Here is a 19,796-nt window from a genome sequence, read left to right as displayed (position 1 = left end):
ATATTATTGCTGCACCGCACGAGACAAACTATCTGAAGGATGTGGGGATTGGCAGATTTTGTTCTATATAGACATCAGAACAGTTAAAAAAAAAAAAAGGTGTTTATCTTGCACACAGTACATTTAGGAAAGGGGGTGAAAAGGAGTTTACTAGAATCATTTATCAGCATAATCTTCATGCAAATAGGAAAACATGAATATAATTATTTGGGAAACGAATATAACAAGCGATCACAAAAAACCCTAGTGAAACTAGAACAGTTGTTCTCAACTTCAGTTCTCAAGTACCCCCCAACAGGTAATGCTTTCCAGATTTCTTTAATCATGCACAGATGAGTTGATCTAATTTGCTGGGTCAGTAATTAGCCCACTTGTTTACACAGACAGAAAGCCTGAAAACATGACCTGTTGGGGGTCCTTGAGAACCACTGATCTAGAATAAGGCAGCTCTCCCCTATAAAGCATAGTCTAGTTTACTTTAAGAGGGGCACGTTGACAACTAGAGCATGTGCTGAACCAACTTACTATATTGTGTTATTAATACCAACAACCCTGTAATTTATGTTTGTTAGGCAATGTCCCATTCTTTCCAAAGCAGTTTCTACAACGTCTATTAAATCCATTTATTGTGGGAGTGCATGGCAAGGTTTCCTGGCTCCTACAGTTATAAAAATCCTCATTATAGGCTATGATTACATCCCTTTCCTTCAGCAGCCACAGGTGGCCTTCTTTCCTCTATAGGGACCATTAACTGAAAAGGTTGTCACAGAACTTTAGGTATGAACCATAAATAAAATGTATACACCAATCACAATTCTCTTTAGTTTTCTATTCTCTAGTGTTAGTAGTCTGTCTTACATAGACAGTCTTTTAAAGTCATTACCTGTGTGGTGAGATCCCATCCATCCTCCAGACCAACCAAGACTGACGAACCGCTATCCAGTAATTCCACAACCAGCACAGATACTTGAAGCAGCTTGTGTAGCTGGAAATAGTGATAAAAAATAAGCGTTTGGAATAACTTTTGTACTAAAAGTAGATTTTATAGTGTGTCAAACAGGCAGGTATCCAAAGTAAAGGGGAGGTGAAAGAGTTGGGCAAATGCAAATATGGGCCAACAAATATATTAAGTTAAAAAATAAGAACAGGAAAAAGACCAAAGAAAAAAGGGCTTCAAGCAGACCTGTAGAAACCACTCAGAATCTTCCAGTGTGCGCAGGTATGACAGATTGGGGTCTGTGGAGAGGGCACTTGGCACACAGGCCTTCATCAGTTTCTTGAAACTAGCCTTAACCTGCCTGACGTCAAACAGCTCAATGGGCACCAGCTCCCACTGCTGTAGTGGATCCTGTTTCACTCCCTGGACAAAGGAAAAATAAGGATGTTAAGGCAACAGCACAAGATATTTATCAATGATCTAAAAGTTTAATATAGACCTTTACTAAGAATGGGTACACACCTAGCAGATATATCTGCAGATCGAGTGATCTGCAGATATATTTGTAGATGATGGTCGTTCATATACATTGAACAACCATCATTTTCCAGGCATCCGCGGGTCCCGCTGGCCGGGTCATGGGCACCTCCTTCTTGCAGCTGATCACCCGTACACACTTGCCGATGGACAGATACAGTATATCTGCAGATATATCTGTCAATCGGCTGTGCAGCACAGCCGACGCAATATGTCTGTGAACAACGTCATTCACAGATCGTTGGTACACACTGGACGACGGGCACCAGATATATTGGCCGTTCAATTGATTGGCCAATATATCTGTACATTCATCAAATGCCGGGCTGAAGGCATGCTAATACATATTTCTTACACATAGACTTGTCCAGGGGCTACAAACAAAAGTGTCACTTACAGTATAAGCTCAATTTAAACTTCAACTAGAAGATGCAATTTTGGACTATGACAAAACCATGTTGCTCTGTGGGGGAGGGGGATCTAAAGGACAGAATCAGGAGTACAGAAAAAGAGGGAGAGGGTACAAAGTTCTCCAATAAGACCATTAATAGTAGATGTCCAGTGTACACTTTTCATCTCAGATAAAAGGATTTAACATGCCATTATCTTTTGAATCCTTTGGGGGATACTCAATATGCTGGGGACAACCTAAAAGTTGTCCACAAGGGACAGTACATTCTGAAGTAGTGGTACAGAGCGCACCCTTCAGCTAAAACTGGCTTCTAAATAATGACTCGGTGGAATCCTATAAACATGTCGTGCCACCCAAATAGTACCCAATGAACTGGTTGATGTGTGCTGACACAAACGCAGAACAGTCTGTCTTGTCCCAATGCACACCTGGTGACTTACCAATGGAAGTATCGAACTGCACATGCTTCATACCCAGAAAGAATATCTTTACTTAACAATAGAGACTGTTTTCTTCAAAAGAAAAATGAGTGAGCCGAGATGTGAATCCTTAAAAAGACTTCATCTTAAAACCTCCTTCCAGACCCATCCTGTAACTTGGGAACAGTAAAACCCTTTGCATCGTACCAGATGATGGAGGTCTGCCACCTTTGTGGAAATACGTAGCTAATCAGGATTCCTAGCCACGAGAGCATGGTCCATACTGCATTAAAATCAACAGCTGTAAGGATCAAAGCTTCACAGGGCCTGGGTCAGGCAGTAACAGAAAAAAAAAAACAAATCTAAGGAGGCACCGTGGTCTCTCCCCCAAATTTGGAACATGCAAGAATGTGTTCATGATGTACAAGGACACCATGAACTTGCTCTGTTCCATGTTGCATTGAATCAAACTAAAGGACTCCCAAATTGAACCTGACTATACACACAGTCTGAATATTTGATGATTTCAGATTCAGAAGGAGTCAAAATAATGTGTCCATGATTCTAGACCAGGGAGAGATTTGAGTAAAATCCTAATCACTACAATTCATCCAGTACTGGAATAACTACCCCAACTGAATGGCCTCCCTTATGGCAAAACACAAAGATTTTCCATCCAGGAAGACTGGCAATAGATTCAGGAGATCTATGGTGACTTACAGTTCCTCACTGTCTTGGTGGAATCAAACTGCAGGTACTCTACACAAATCTGCTTTCCTGCTGACCTCTTGATTGTCAGACTCCTAACCTGCAGGAGTCAAGGGCTTTGATGGGTACAAAGAAACTCTGTGGCCAGGGCACTGGTACTAATATGTTCCTTAAAAAAATGCAGGAACTATAAAAGTCATCTGCAACCCTGTATCAGCATTCCAGATCTTAAGCCAGCACATACAACGTGCCTTGGCGAGTGACGTTGAAGTTTAGCCCCAATGGACTGTTGCATCTCCTATGAACTACAAAGAGGACACAATCCTGCTTTGTGGAGATGATAAAGCTTTTGCCATTTGCTTGAGACCTGAAACTTTTTGTTAGGTCTAGAAAATGCTTTGATAAATTAGTCACCCAAATAAGGGGAAGAGAATAAAACCTTCTGTCGAAAAAATTTACTTGACATGGCATGAGGCTGACTCTAAATCCCCTATTCTCTGCTGCATACAGGAATCCTTGCCAAAGGACACGGAAATTTCCAGGCCCAATTATATGGAAATGTGGTTAATCCCCAAGAAAGTGCAGACAGCTGTAAAAGATACACATACACAGGCCAGGCACCTCGCTAAAGCAATTTCATCCTACTCGGTGGAACCTTATGCTGGTGAGTGTGGCTGCTGGCTCTTATCTCCCAAGGCACACAAAAGCATCAACTCTGAAATGGATCTGGAACTGCTAAAATATATTAGTGTTGTCCCACTCCCAGGAAGAGCCTTGGATGGACTCCCCTTTAATCGGACAAATAGGAATGAGAAAGAGAGATAGAAAGAACAGTTGTAGTACACAAAAAGCAAAAATGAAAGTGCACTGCAAGACCAGACACAGAATGATGCAATTTGCCGAGCAAAGACAAAAGCTAGTAATGGACTGCAAAATAGACCCAAAATTAATAGTAACCTCCGGTGCATAAGATATAAGTGTATAAGACTTGCCTTACAGTGAGAGAAGCCAAGCCAAAGAGTAACACTGGATATTCATAACACTTCCTCCCAAGGTGATCTCAGGTTGGGAGTGGACAGTAGGCAGATGCCTCTCCAGGGATCCCTCAGCCGCTGCGGCTGTGCAAATGAGGGTGATGGCAGAGAGGATTCCAATAAAGTTATATAAATGGAGTGTAAAAATAGCGTCTGACATTGGCAGCCATTTATGCAGCTCCCAGCTAGTGGGCACATAGAAAAACAGAAGCTTACAATGGACATATGAGGTAAAGAGAGGGAGGAGATTGAACTATCAGAGGTGAATTTATTACAAAGCTTATGGCTCCTCTCTCTATGCCCCAGCGTATCCAGTGTCCTTCATAGGGTTAAAGAGAAATATAAAATAACACATTTGCACTACATGCTTTGTCCAGGTGTAAATCTGCACCTTTAGCTGGATTTGCTCCTAGCATTACATGAGGCCTATAGTATAAGAGAAATAAAACAAAACAAAGCATTAACAAATTGAGAATTTTCCACAGGAATGCTTTATCACACTCACTTTAAGCTGGGATTTGTCACCTATGATGTACAGGGCAGCTCTCCGAGGGGGCACAGCACTATCCAAAGGTCCTCCATTTTGATGGGGGGTCAGAAGCTCTCTTGCAGCTAGTCTAGTTCCTACATCTGAGTTCATTCCATAGGAACTAAGTCTCCCGCCGCCACGCATACTTCCCCATTTACCTACATGAGCAAAACAAGGAGACAAGTACTGAAATATACTGTAAACTACTTGCACAGAAAAATCATCCATTATTCATATCATTATAGCCTACCTGTAAGTACAGCAAACTCTATTGACAAAACTAAAGGGTAAACAGCAGACATTAAATGTAAGCAGACAGCTTAAGCTTTATTAACCTGAATCAGTAAGTGGGGAGCTAAGTTATTAGGCTGTGAGGTTATAGACAGGGACGGACAAGGTAAGAATCGAATTTACTGGCAAAGCCTAGTCAATTTAGTGCAAACAACAGGACGTGTGTACTGACCTTGCTCAGCATAGCCTCGTCTCACTGCGGGGTGCTTAGTACCCCGTACTGAATGACCTGGTTTAAGAAGAGAGGGGGCAACTGGGTCAGGGAGAAATTTATAAAAAAATTTCTGGTCCCAAGTGTTAGATGGGAACAACATTTAGGGAGTGAGGTGAATAAAGTGGGATATAACCAGAACAGGGTGTGGTTACACTACTGGCACACAACAGTAAGTTCCAATCTTCAATGTACTGTATATGTGAAAACGGCTGTCACTGCATGTGATCTAATAAAGGGGAGAGTAGTTGTGTTTGAGATGACATGGATCATCATGAGAGATGGAGAGGATGATGATGAGGGGGTGAAACATATGCATATGATAAGAAACTAACAGACTGGAAATGTAAATGTATGGTAAACAATATTGGAGGCAGATGGGTGAGGAAATCAATGTAAATTGAGATCTGCACAGAAGAATTAAGAAACAGTGTTGGAATAAAAAATGTGAGAATGAGGTCTTCTATATGTTGCATATAAATAATCATATACAGCTAACTGCATTTTCTCTACAATATAACAACTCTAATCAGCTCGCAAAACTCATTGCATGGGTCAGACAGATTACATACAATTGTCCCAAAACTTTTACAAACATACTCCGATAAGTAGGGAGCCTACCTCCTCGAATGTCCTCCTTCCCTCCCATCACCTGCTTCATCAATGAACCCAGCTTGGGTTGACGTTTGTCTTGGGAATCTGCAGCAGAAATACCAACTTATATACCTTGTACACCTCTAATCAGGAACACTCCACATCTATTGCTAATATTTTGTATGTACAAGGCCATTTATTCAATATAGCAAGGCTTCAAACCACGCATTAGAAAAACCTCAGCCAAGCGAGGTTAAAAACAGACATGCCATGCGCATTTGAAAAATCCAACATTAATGGCACAAATGCCTTTGGCATAATTTAATTTCGGTGAAGAATCTGTGACACTAAGCCTATATGAGTATGTAGAGAAAATTAGAGGCCTTAAGTCTCAATAGCTGGAAAACTTCCTAGAAATGTGAGCATGCATCTGCCTAAACATAGTCACTTTTGTATTGATATGACCTATTGGTGAAACCTTGGGGTGACCCCAATAGGGTGCTGCAGATGTGACAGTGGCTGTTAGGCCACATAGATGTCCTTAACTAGGATACTGGGTTTATTGGTAACAGCAACAGGTAACAGTCCCCTCTACATTCAGCTTTTCACAGAAGACCCACTTGTTGTTGACTGTCTTGCGGTGACGCAGCCTGTAATGATGCCATGTATTTGTCTATTGCTGACTTCCATTCTTCCCAATTAATACTTGACTTTGCTTCCTGTATATTTTGGGGTTCACAGAAAGTGATATTTGCAAACTGCTCATAACATTTCTTGGGGGGCTTTCCTTTATTGTTTCTACTAAACTCCTGTTCTGCACTTGAGTCTCTAACACCACATTCACACAGACTAACTTGAAAAACCCGGATTTTACCCGGCATTTAATATACAGGTTTTTCTTGCCGGTCCCAGCCTGCACCCCCTTTTACACAGGAAAAGCAAATTGCCGGGTCAAGAATTTTGACCAGATAAATTGCGGATCAACCTAGGTATTTCTTCTGTGTGAAAGGGTCAACCTGGATCCCAATTCCCGGGACTTCAACCCTGGTCAAAACCATGGTCAAAGTCCAGGTAATTTTGACCCAGATTGACCCTTTCACGCAGAAAAAGGATCTGCGATGATCTGCAAATTACTGGGTCCAAATGCTTGATCTGGCAATTTGCTTTTCTGTATGAAAGGGGTATAATTCAGTTACTCACACTGTGAGTCTCTAATTCAGGCACGCTTCCAGCGGTCGGTATATCAAGCATAATAAGCTTGTGCTGTGCTTCATGTTCCAGTTTCACATTGGGTGGTGCCGTTTCACAACATACCACATCCCTGGACTTTATGAGCTTTTTTTTTGTAATGTCCCACAGTCTGTATCCCTTGCTTTCATGATACATTCTATTGACTTGGGATCCAGCTTGTGTCTCCTTTCTTTTAGCGTGTGCGCATAAGGTTTGCAATTGTTCTCCGGTAAATTAGAAACCAGCTTGATAAAGGCCACAGTACCAGCTAAAACGTGTTGCTGTCTCCTTAATATACCCTGATAGTGGTTACTGACTGCACTATACCTGTATCGTTTACCTACGATCTGCCCTTGGATGGGAAAGAGCTGACATCTGCCCCCTTATACCGGATCCAGCAACTTTAAGTACCTCGAACCTGCCGATAGTTCTAATTTACCGGAGAACGGGGAGTACAAGTACCGCTGCCGTCTGTAGAGCACTGGTCTCCCAAGGTCCCGCTGAACTTAGGGGAAAGAGAGCGTCAGAGAAATTAATTGGATGATAAAGTCTTTCAGGAGCGGTCTCCACTATTCCAGCATGTACTGCTTCTAGCATAACCTCTCTCTCTGGGCAGAAGACTAAATTTCAAGCCACACAATACTCTTGGTAGTGAATGAATGCTGCAGCAACTAAGGCTACATGCAAAATATGCATTCACTGCCTTAAGATAAGGATCTGTTTTAATTAAGGAAATTATGTTTTAAACATAAAAGAGATCGCTCGGTTTTTACCATAAAGAAGTTGATTTTATATGCTAACTTTTCCAGCTACAGAAAAGACCTGAATTGCAACAAAGTTTCTAAAAAGGATTAGTAACATCATTATCCTATTGCTACTTTCTGAATATTGAGATGGTTAGCTGTTTGCTTGGATTATATGTTTAATATTGTGCTGACTGCTATTAATGTTTGTAAAAGGGAATATATATTTATTGTGATGTTTACTAATAATTGCTTTATAGGTCTAAATAAATAACTTCTTTTACATATTGGTATATATATACGATACAAAGGAATATATACATCTGCACACATTACATACTGATATTTGTAGTGACCCCATATTTTTATGATTATTAATATTATTCGACTCTAAAGCAGGGGTGCTGCCGATCAACAAATGAATACTATGATATTCACAAAAAGAGGGAAAGCAACAGTTTGTCCTTTTATTTGGCGCACATGTGGAGAAATTTATAAAAATGAATTTCTTTATTAGGTATACATTAAAAAGTTCCAATCGGAACAAGTTCCAGCGAAATAGGGGTTAAAAAAGTAAAGTCTAATTGTGTAACTATTAGTGATGAAAATTTGAAAATAAAATCAAATAAACAACCCTGCCTGTGGCTTTTATTTCTTATTAATAATATTATAAATATCTATGCTCTGTTAAGACAAGTGATATTCACATAGTTCATGCATATAATCTATGTACACTGAAGTCATGGGACTAGATAGATAACAGAATTAGCATTTGTTATGCCTCTTGAATTTTCATAGGCTTATATTATTCTGGTCTCATTATAAATAAATAGGAGCATCGTGTAGTTGTTTACAACATTGCTGACGATTATATGATTATATGTCTAGCTACAGGACAATACTTTATATAAATGATGCTGAGTGCTCAGTACAAATAGCGGCTATCAATAATATTGCCCTTAAATCTGCATGAACTATGTGTATATTATGGTCTGATTATAATTGTAATGAGCTACTTTTGCCAACACTATATATTGATTGGAATTAAATATACCAGACATCAATTATCCTTATAGATAACAACTCTCATTGAAGTATGTGTATAACTTGCAACTGACAATATTGTTGCTTAATACAACAACCAATTACATGAGATTATATTTTGTCTCTAATCAATAAACACAGAGCCATGTAAGAATAACACTTGTCTTAACAGAGCATAGATATCTAAAATACTATTAATAAGAAAATCCACAGGCAGGGTTCTTTATTTGATTTTATTTTCACATTTTCATCACTACTAGTTACACAATTAGACTTTACTTTTTTAACCCCTATTTCGCTGGAACTTGTTCAGATTGGAATTTTTTAATGAATACCTAATAAAGAAATAATATTTTATAAATTTCTCCACATGTGCGCCAAATAAAAGAACAAACGTATTGGTATATGTAAGTGTATTTCATTACACCAGCACATATTTCTTTTTATTTACTTAAATAAGCCACAAACACCACATAAGCCTAAATACGGGGAAATCTCTCCATCCTGCTTATTATTGAGGCAAGTTGTATATCATGGTCCATGTGTATTATAAGAGAAACTTTAGCATTATCTGAAATGACCAGAGGCTTAAAAAAAATACACCATTCAGCAGACACGATGACTGATGGCAACTATATAACAGCTATGCATTCAAAAGCCTTCTTATTTATATGGGTGAAGCAGATGAATGTAGTATGGATGTGCTGGTGTAAGTGGTGATCAAATGGTGAGAGGTGACTGTGGGGTAAGAACAGCTGGCAGACTGAAGCTTATGGCAGGATGGTAAGTGAAAATTATATGTGGTACAAGATAGACACCTTTGTGGGAGATATTCCCCTAACCATATAGTAACAGCATATCTGGATTTTACCTGTCATTTTTTTTTATTAAATTTGTGATCTGTGGGAATTATATTAATACAGGTCATTCAGAGAGTGATCATAAACGCACCAGGTTTGAGTGAGCAATTATCAATACTTACTCTTTTGCATCTTAACGCATTCAAACTTCAATTAAAGAACATTTCTGCTTTCAAGTTTATGTTTGAAATTAGCTGATTTTATATATTTTTCCTTTAATCACTGGTTTAAAGTCTCTGGCACACAAGTGTAAATTAAAGTATACAAACAAGCAATATATAAAGATCACATATACTCTAATCCCCAATGCACAGAAGCAAGAAGAACTGTAGTGATAGCTAGCATAGGACTGTATGGAAGTTGGAAAGGTATGAGAAAAAAAATAAGGAGACAGAATACAGCAAAATGTAACTATCGTTTACTGCAGGATGAACAAAAATACTTTGTGGTCCCCAAGTTAGTTAATGAAGGCTGTTCCCTCTCACACAATAAAGTCCTCCTTACCATAAGAATGTGCAGAAGGGAAAGCACTAAGGGTGTTGCGCCCACTCATTTCTGCATAGCGGGGCATTGAGTTCACCACAGCCTGGAGGTACTTCTCCTGCTCCAATGAAGTGGAATCTGTCTGGGACGGCCCTGAGTACATGGAAAATGCATAAACAAAGGTCAGAATGTGCTAAAATTGTTTCACAACATTGTATAAGGCAAATTTATAATTAACACAATACTGAGAATGGCATAGCAAAAAGTCTTTGTAGATCAACTCAAGAAATGGCTGAAAATAAACCACTGTTTGCACAAATTTGTGCTGAAGGCTCCTCTGCCAATGCCAAATATTCTTAACAACCAGGTGGTCGCTTTGCAAACTTGGGACTACATGAAGCACTATGTTTTTATCATTATTACTTATGTAGTATCAGCATACCCTACAGCATTTTACAATTCATGTTTGTGAAATATAGTACAGAGCTGCAAGATGGGAACTCCTTGGTGAGGCATTGGCCAGCAGAAAACAGAGAATTATGCTTCCTTTTCTTCAAAGTACTCTGGACTGGGGTCTGCGCATGCACACGACCCGTTCTGCAATCTTGCTTGCAGGCCCCCTCAAGCAGCCACAGCATCATTGACATGCTGCTGCATTTGGGGGGTGGAGTGGGGGCATGGCTGGCCACTGTTCCCAGACACAGGAGTGTGTCACCCTAGTTAACTGCCATGGACAAGGTCAGGGTCTGCGTTGGAGGACACAGATTTCCTGGCCTCACAGCTGCCAGGACCCAGTCAGTTGCGGTAAGCTGCAGCTTACACAGCCTGGCCAAAGGAGCAACCATTGGTCGCGATGGTGATCCCAGGCTGCGACCGTGGGATCGAAGATGCAGCAAGGAGGTGTCAGTTTCCTACGGACACCTCCTGCTGCATTTGATATAGACGGAATTGCACAGCAGCTTGTTTGCGGCCGTGCAATTCCGTCCATCTCTGAATAAGCCCCTAAGCCAATTCTAAGACAGACAGACAAAATCACACTCCTGGATGCAGCTCCTTCTCTTCCGTGTTTTTGAGTAAGTTCCCAAGCGCTCTCTGAAAATTCTACAACATCTGAAACAATATGGGTGGGAAACATACTCTTTGAAGAAAGGAATTATCAGGTAACATAATATGCAGTTTTCTCCTTCAGTACTACATGGCAGTCCTTGCAATGGAACATACATGGCTGCTGGGACATCAGGCAGGTCCAGATACCGGTGTGGGCTTGGCCCTTGAAGGTTTCTTTATATTCAAGAGAAACACCCCCTTCAGACAGCCAGACACAAATCCGGATGTGTGGGAGTTGTCTGGCTATCTGAAGGGGGTGTTTCTCTTGAATATAAAAAAAACCTTGATAGGCACTAGTACATTACTTGTTCTGTATGTAATGGTACAAGATTATTATCTGAAGTTAGGACACATAAGGGTGTGATCCTGGTCTGGGCATTAAAGATACCTTTATGTGTTCAAACCTGCAATACTTATCTGTAAGTAAATAAAGTATGCTAGCGAGATTCTCTTCATGAAGAGGTGACGGGTCAGGAGACAACACCTAGTTTATCTTCAGTGAAGTACGAAGAGTGATTTTACAACACTCACAAATCCAGACGAACTACACTATTGTTCCTTTTTCTCACCCTTTTTGTTATATGAACTGAGAAACGTGAGAAAGGAGAAAAACAGAGGAACTAAATCCATCGGCAACATTTAATTGCAGACCCTCCAACAAGACCCGTTCCATTAGGTACAAAATACTCTTCCTGGACTTCACTCTTAATTTATGACTGCAGCCACCTGTGGGGAAACACCTTTCTCATCTATTACCTAGTTCAACACAAGTGACAACAATTACAACATAGGTGGGGAGTCCAGGAGCAGAGCATTGTGTACCTAATGGAATGGGTCATGTTGGAGGGTAGGTAATTGTCAATAAGGACTAAGTCTCACATCGTTTTATATTTTGTCATTAAAGTAACAAGCACCGGTATTTTGCCTTCAAAATATTTTTTTATTTGATCCACTGCATATAAGAAGCTGATTAGGTGGTACTTATTCAGAAGGTATAAGTATAGGCTGCATCATTTAGCACATGCTGAGTGGTACCTTGTTTTATTGTTTAAATACCCAGCCAGTTGTGATGTCTAGCCAGACATATCAAACAGCCGATTTTACCAAATATGGTGTATGCCTACCAAATATGTTGCATGGTTGGCGGGACGATTGACCAGGTGTGTACCCCACATTAGTATGACATTTGCAAATGTTAGAAATGCTCCTTTACATTGTGTAAGAAAAAAAACTCATCACAAGTTGCACAGCTTTATTAATGTGACTTATCTTCCTTTTTCCATAAAGGTTCTGCAAGGGTACTGAATAAAAATACTAACCAATCTTTCTAGCAATATCCTATGAATATACCCATAACTTAGGGGTTTAACTTGAACAGGTGTTTTTCAGTTGTTTGGGATTGGGCTCAGGATCTATCTGCTTCCGACCAAAACTGAAATACTGCAAGAGTGCCCAGTGTTCATGGCCTTTTCTGCCTGGAGCTTCTCATGTGACATGGTGTGTGCACAAATGCAAAACAACAGTCTTTAGTTTAGGAATTCTGTTTGAAAATGTTGACATGCAGTTCTAGACCCAGAAGAAAGAGACTGAACTGGCTTAGAGACAGGAAAAGGTAGTGTTTCTAGAGGCAATTACTTTGGTCAGAAGATTTGGAGAGTTACTGGACTATGGCACAAGGGGGATATTTACTAAAGGTCAATGCTTGGTCGATTTTCTGGACAATTTTGTATTTCAGGGTCTATATCATAGATTTACTAACAGATTATATTTCACAAAAAAAATGTTAATGTCAAAATCATCTATTAGTAAATGTGTGATTTAGGGATATATTTACTGAAAGTCGATATTTGGTCCATTAGTATTTTGCGGTCTAAATCACACATTTACTTAGAGATGATTTGTTTTTAAAAAAATGTAAAAAATCATCTGTTAGTAAATGTGTAATTTAGACTCAAACACAAAATCTACCAAAAATCAACTTTTAGTAAATATAGCCCAAGGAGTTTTTTCATGGTGTCTACAATGTTAAAATGGAACCAATTCAAACTTTCTATCAAATATGGTATACACATTTCATATTAACCAGGAATTTATTTTACCATCTATTGGCCCTCAGCCTTTTGTTAGCAAAGAGAAGATACTGCATTCACTGGATTTAGTGAGAGCATTACTGTGTACTTATTCATAACGAAATGCCTGATGAATACATAAATATTTGTGGTTCCAGATGGACCTTGGAAAAAGTTATATCCCTTCCAAGTAAACCATTTCTAATCATACAAAAATATGAGCTCAGAGATACTCTACTCAAGAGGTGACAACTTCTTAGACAAAAACGGCTCGAACCTCGATGACAGAAAGTTGAAAGGCAGCAGAATGTACGTTTATCCATAACTTCTTTAGGCATTATCACTTGGATAGGTTGAGGAGACTTGTTCCCTGAGCAGCCATAAAATGTCTCACACTAATTTCTTTGAGACCTTTCCTATTGTATTGGAAGTATACATCCTATTGTAAGGAAATATAGAGATAGAGTGCTTGTCTGAATAACCACACAAAGATATTTAAAAAATATGTTGTAATTTAATATCACTGTTGCAAATACAGTACATAATAACAATAAAAAATAGGTATAAATACATTGATCTATTCAAGCTCTGTGAAGAGAATGTATTTCACAAGACCCTTTCCATATAAAGGTATAATGGATCAGTCCAGCATAATTAGATATCCATGATGAATGTTATAGCTATATGGTTTTATCCATAAAGGTTTGATTTGTATGTTCCAACCAATCTTCTTTTGTGTCAGTTCCTATTGTTATACTGGTATTTCCAAGTCCTGAATATTTAGGCACAAATAGGTGGATATATGGGTATCTCTGGTTATTACAATCACTGGCAACACTAAGCGTTATGGCCTTAAACACTCTACTTAGTCCACCAGTTAAATCAGGGATACAAACATATAACCAACACTGGAATATGATACAATGTACTCATTGGGCAAAAAGATAGATGATTCCAATAAAATCTCATGGGCTCCTAAACCCATTGGGTGTTTTAAGTGTAACCATAATGAGTGTACTACATGTAAACACATAGCCAAGAGACAAAACTTTCTCTTCATCTATTACTGAACAGCTCTTTGAGGTTGGCACCTATAATACCTGTGAGACGAAATACATCATCTATGTCTTGTCATGTCCATGCAATAAGCAATATGTCGGTCGGACTATCAGGAAATTTAAATTACGGTTCTTATAACATAGACATAATATTATGAATCGCATGACCAGACACAGGAACATGGGGCCAATCCTGAATTACTTAGTGCAACCATTATTGAGCAAATACCAAGAACTCAAAGAGGAGGGGATCGATATAAAAGACTATGCATGAGAGAGGCCTTCTGGATCCATGCACTACATACCTTGTTTCCAGATGGGTTAAACGAAACCATCGAATTTGATTTTTGCTGAAATGTTTTCTCTTATCCCTAAGACACATCAATTAGTTTACAGAACCTAGTGCCGCTGCATCGTGATGTGATATGTGTGCTTTCATTTCTAGAGGATATTAGCTATTAGTATGTTAAGGAATATCTTTGAAAGGAATAGTGATCCCACTATGACTATGTACTAACACTACTCTATGATAATAATAATCGCAACACATGATGCTAAAGTTTAGAATATATTAACCCATATTAACCCAATACTTTCTCGTTGTAGATTTTTGTATAAGTTAGTGAATTTCTGCTGTAATTGTCAATTTTGTAGATCCTATAAGTAGCTCTTCCTCTTTATAACACTGGGCAGAGACTATTTCACCTCTGAGTTAGATTTAGTTAATAGACCTGAAGTCTACCTCGAATATGATGATAAGATTATGGGTTAAGTGGCAAACCAGTATAGGGTCTACCGTACCATTGGAAGGTATAGTACAATTACATCTATATTTATAAAGATCTATCATTGTATCCCTGTTTGACCATTACAATAGATTATGTTGTGAACTAAAATTCTGAATATTTTGTGCCTTGAAAGGGTTTTTCTTTATATAATGGCCAATATGCAACAAAGTTTTGGCGTGGATGTAATATATAAATAAATATATATATATATATATATATATAATTCCAAATAGGACCACACTCATGTCTTCACAGACACTTTGCTGGGGTAGCTTACCCAAAAGGGAGTCACAAAAACACCCATAAAAGACAAAAAGTTTAACAAAAAATGGGGTACACTCACCAGTCTTCTGAATAAAAATCCTTTATTATAATTTATGAATAGCAGGTTTCACATCATATCGACGTTTCGGTCCCAAGTCTGGACCTTTGTCAAGATACATAACTGAGTGCTGCAAACCTCTATAAGTACCCTGAGAGCACCTGCAGACACCTCCCACTCTAATTAATAAACCCACCCCTAACTGTCTAACCTAAAAAAATAACCCAAAACTCTCCAGTGGAACAATATGTGATGTAACAAACATACAACAATATACAACACATCCACCATAATATTATATAGCATATAAACATTAAATCTGTGCATAAAATTAATAAAAGCAAATCGCAAAAAACCTGTTGCTGCTGTAAAGGGTGGTTAATCGATCAGCCGCGTGCGCTCCACCCAGGAGTCATTTTCGATCGGTGGAATGCACACTCGGCTCCAATGTAGTCATGGTAACCACGCTAGTCCGGCGTCTCAAAGAGTCACCAGACACACGCAGCTAGTACAACAGTGCTATCCCCAACATGTGAGGAAGCTGACAATCTGCGTTCCACCAGAGGCTGGCTTCCCGCTGGTGAGACGCAGTGTCAGCCTTGTTGTTACCATGGTAACTACCAATCCCGGATATAATGTAAATGCATTCGAGATATTGCAGGATGAAAGATGGATGTGTAATAAGTGATCTATGATACCTCATGAGCTGACATGCTGAATAGATATATTCTTTATGAATAACAATGGTACGATTAAATATGCATCCTCTCTGATGATAGTAATCTATAGAGTATGAGAGCGTTACTCTTTCTATATATGTGGATACTTTTTATTTATATTTTATTATTTTTTTCTGCATGACTATGGTTAGTTTATTTCATTCCTCTCCTTGTTGTAAAAACTGAGTAACACAGACTATCTATTTGAATTTTATATGTAAATAGATTTCTTTTAAATGTACTATGCTTAGGTGTAGTAGTGTCTAGTTTTGGACACATTTTCTAAAGCTGGGTACACATGTAAAGATTTTCTGTCCAACCGTCCAACTAGTTGATTGGTTGGAATGAAAATCTGGTAAGGTATGAAAGCAAATGACAATCAGCAATTTGCTCCCAAACGCCGGAAAATGGACAAAAACTGTTGTTTGAACAAATTGTTTAGATCAAACATTTAACAAACTTGTCTGACGACCATTTTCATCTGTTTTCTGGCATTTAGGAGCAAATTGCTGATCATCAGTTACTCCATACGTTACCAGATTTTCATTCCAACCAATCAACTAGTTGGATGGTTGGACAGAAATTCTTTACGTGTGTATGCAGCTTTATAGTGCTAAATTCACTCACTGATACCAGTTTAAACAGCTGATTGAAAGGCAATTTCAGCTATTTAAGGTGCCAAAACTGGTTCAGTGAGATCCATACCTTCTGATGAAAATTGGGTAGTAACACAACCGGATAAACGCGTCAAGGACGGAGAGAATATTCTGCTCAAAGCTCTTTTTTACCCCTTCACACTGACCCACTGTCCACTGTGACCACTCGATACGCCGGTGGATTACCTGAGACTCTATTACTCACCACATAGCTTGGCTGCCATACCATATTGGATGGCGGAGCGGCAGCCGAAGTGCAGCAATCAGCGTGCTTCTGCTGACAGATCCAGACGGCTGCCCCTGTGTGATCTGGCTGCTGTGCCACAGTACGGCAGAGCTGTAACCAGCTTGCTCCCGCTGACGAGCGGTTGTAGCGAGTCTGTGCCAGACACCTCTCAGTGAGTACATATTCCAGTGTTGGTTACACGCTTGTATCCCTGATTTAACTGGGGGACTAAGAGTGTTTAAGGCCATAACGCTTACTGGTGCCACAGATACCCATATATCCACCAATGTGTGCCTAAATATTCGGGACCTGGAAATACCAGTATAGGTACTGACACAAAAGAAGATTGGTTGGAACATACAAATCAATTTAACCTTTTTGGATAAAACCATATAGCTATAACATCCATCATGGATATCTAATTATGCTGGACTGATCCATTATACCTTTATATGGAAAGGGTCTTATGAAAAATTCTATTCACAGAGCTTGAACAGATCAATGCATTATTTTGTATTTATACCTATTTTTTATTGTTATTATATACTGTATTTGCAACAGTGATATTAAATTACAACATATATTTTAAATATCTTTGTGTGGTTATTCAGACAAGCACTCTACGCTTTGAAAGAGAGAACAGCAAATTATGTTATCTGATAATACCTTATCTACAAGGTGGTCCATGGCAGCCCAGGTTTCCCAACCATGTTTCAAATGTTATATATTTTTCAGAGACAGTTTAGAAAGTGACTCAAAGATACAAGGAAGGCGGAGGAGCCACATAATATACCATCCCTGCTGTATTTTTACCTAGCAGCCTCTGCCTAATTTGTAAGGGCTGCCATGAAGTACTAAAGGAGAAACACCGGTTGCAGGGACTAAGGGCCTGATTCAGACTTGGGAATAGAGTGAGATATCTCTCTCAACTGTGAACCTGAACAAACCATATTGCAATGCAAGAGGTGTAAATACATTATTTTTTTACATGTGGGGTAAATACTGGCTGCTTTTGCATGTAGCACACAAATACTGCACAGCTTTATCATTACTCTACAATTTAGATGACAGGTTGGAAACACTCCTCCCAAAACTAAATCTCTCTGCACATTTTAAATCTGCCCCACCTGCAGTGCAGCATGGTTTCACTATTACCACTTTCAGACAGAAAAATCTCTAAAACCTGAGTTTTTCCCATATCTTTCAACCCGGGAAGGACCCGGGAATTTGCTCCTAACCCCCTTTCACACAGCACATAAGACCCGGGAAATTCCCGGGTCGACCCCTTTCACACAGAACACAGATTATCCCTGCAATATACAGTGTGTCATAATAAATGGACTGCTTTTATGGCACACAGAGATGAGGTCATAAAAAGTGAAGCCTGTGCACCGCCATCTCAGCCAATAAGCGCTGCTTACTATGCCCGGAGTAGAAAAACCTAGGTCGGCACCTTTCAGACAGCCGCCAACCCATGTAAGACCCGGGAAAAACTCAGGTAAATACCTGGGTCGAAGTACCGGGAATTAGGTCCCGTGCTGACCCTTTCAGACAGAAAAAAAACCCGGGTCGACCCGGCTAGAGCCGGGAAATTACCAGGTTCTTTTCTGTCTGAAAGGGGTATAAGATGATCAGTTGAGAGAAATATCTCACTCTATTCCCAAGTCTGAATCAAGCCCTAAGGTCCCAAGATGAAACAGGAGAATAAAAGGAAGACTTTAGGAATATACTAAAACCTCTCCAGGAGTAACATGAAAGTTTTCCCTGTGAAGCAAGTCTTTGGGATATGAAGAATATGTATGAAGGGAGTTCTGAAAAAGATATCCTGTACTCCCTTGAAAACGTTACTTATAAGTCTTTCTTGGATCTGAGAGTATCCACGGGAAACCCCTGCAAGGTGTGATGTCCCTCCTTTGGTTCTTTCAAAATACTGGTTTCCACCCTTCCATTAAGCATAGTAATACTTGTCACCCTCCCAGTTTTCCTGCCCGTGGCACTATGGTGACCAGTGTGGGAGCACCCGAATGCTGCAAGCTCTACATAGATATCTATATGCTCCTTATACAGGGCAGCTAGGGTATACACATGACCCTTGGTAATGAACAAGGACAGAATGGGCGGTACCATGGACCATGCCAAGGACACATGAAAAAAAATAACAGGTGTAGCAGGAGGGATTTAGGGGAAAAATAATGGAGGGGAGGCAGGAAGGACATAGGGGAAAATACAGATGTGTCCTCATACACCTAGTCTCAAAATACCATGCGGCCCAAAACAAATAGTGCGAGTTAGCTGCACAGAATGGTGTAGCGTCTTTTTTGTTCAAATGTGCGTCTTAGTAGCAACAAGATGCGACAAAACTGCTTCACGAGACTGGCCTGATTAATTTGATATACGACACTTGTATATATATATATGTGCAACTGAGCAAAAATAAAGCAAAAGAGATGCACGGTACAAGCCGAGTTGCACGGGCCAGGCAGGCTGAGAAGGGCTCTTTGGTGTGACTGCAGCAATAGTGTATGAGGACACATCTCTACATGAGGAGGGATTAAGGGGAAAAAAAATAACTGAGGATGGACAGGATGGATTTTGGGTAAAAACAAAAAAAATAGGGTGGTTGGAGGGGGGGGGGGGGGAGGAGAGATTTTTGGGGTAAAAAAATTTAACAGGTGGAGCAAGAGATATTTTTAGGAAAAAAAAAACTGATGAGGGAAAGGAGCTATAGAGGGGAACAAATACCTGAGAAGGAGCAGGAGGGATATGTGGGAAATGAATGAAAAGGGGAAGAAGGGTTTTAGGGGACAATATAACTGAGG

General features: G+C 39.6%; 1 protein-coding gene across 9 annotated transcripts in view; it reads right to left on the bottom strand.

Annotated features, from left to right (window-relative positions):
• Positions 1-19,796, bottom strand: part of SBF1 (SET binding factor 1) — a 200,543-nt gene that overhangs the window by 21,889 nt on the left and 158,858 nt on the right. For 4 of the 9 annotated variants that reach the window (XM_088447263.1, XM_088447288.1, XM_088447272.1 and 1 more), the window contains 6 exons: positions 10,054-10,185; positions 5,700-5,777; positions 5,040-5,096; positions 4,553-4,734; positions 1,184-1,360; positions 884-985 (listed from right to left, as the gene is read on the bottom strand). In XM_088447263.1, the coding sequence (XP_088303389.1) occupies positions 884-985; positions 1,184-1,360; positions 4,553-4,734; positions 5,040-5,096; positions 5,700-5,777; positions 10,054-10,185 (728 nt within the window). The remainder of the gene's footprint in view (positions 1-883; positions 986-1,183; positions 1,361-4,552; positions 4,735-5,039; positions 5,097-5,699; positions 5,778-10,053; positions 10,186-19,796) is intronic. The other 5 variants (XM_088447281.1, XM_088447306.1, XM_088447329.1 and 2 more) reach the window with 2 other exon arrangements.

This window comes from Taudactylus pleione, unplaced genomic scaffold (genome assembly GCF_031769625.1).
Source record: "Taudactylus pleione unplaced genomic scaffold, aTauple2 ptg000019l, whole genome shotgun sequence".
Classification (NCBI taxonomy): Eukaryota; Metazoa; Chordata; class Amphibia; order Anura; family Myobatrachidae; genus Taudactylus; species Taudactylus pleione.
The sequence above is the reverse complement of the archived record's forward strand: the minus strand, read 5'-3'. Positions and strand labels throughout refer to the sequence as shown.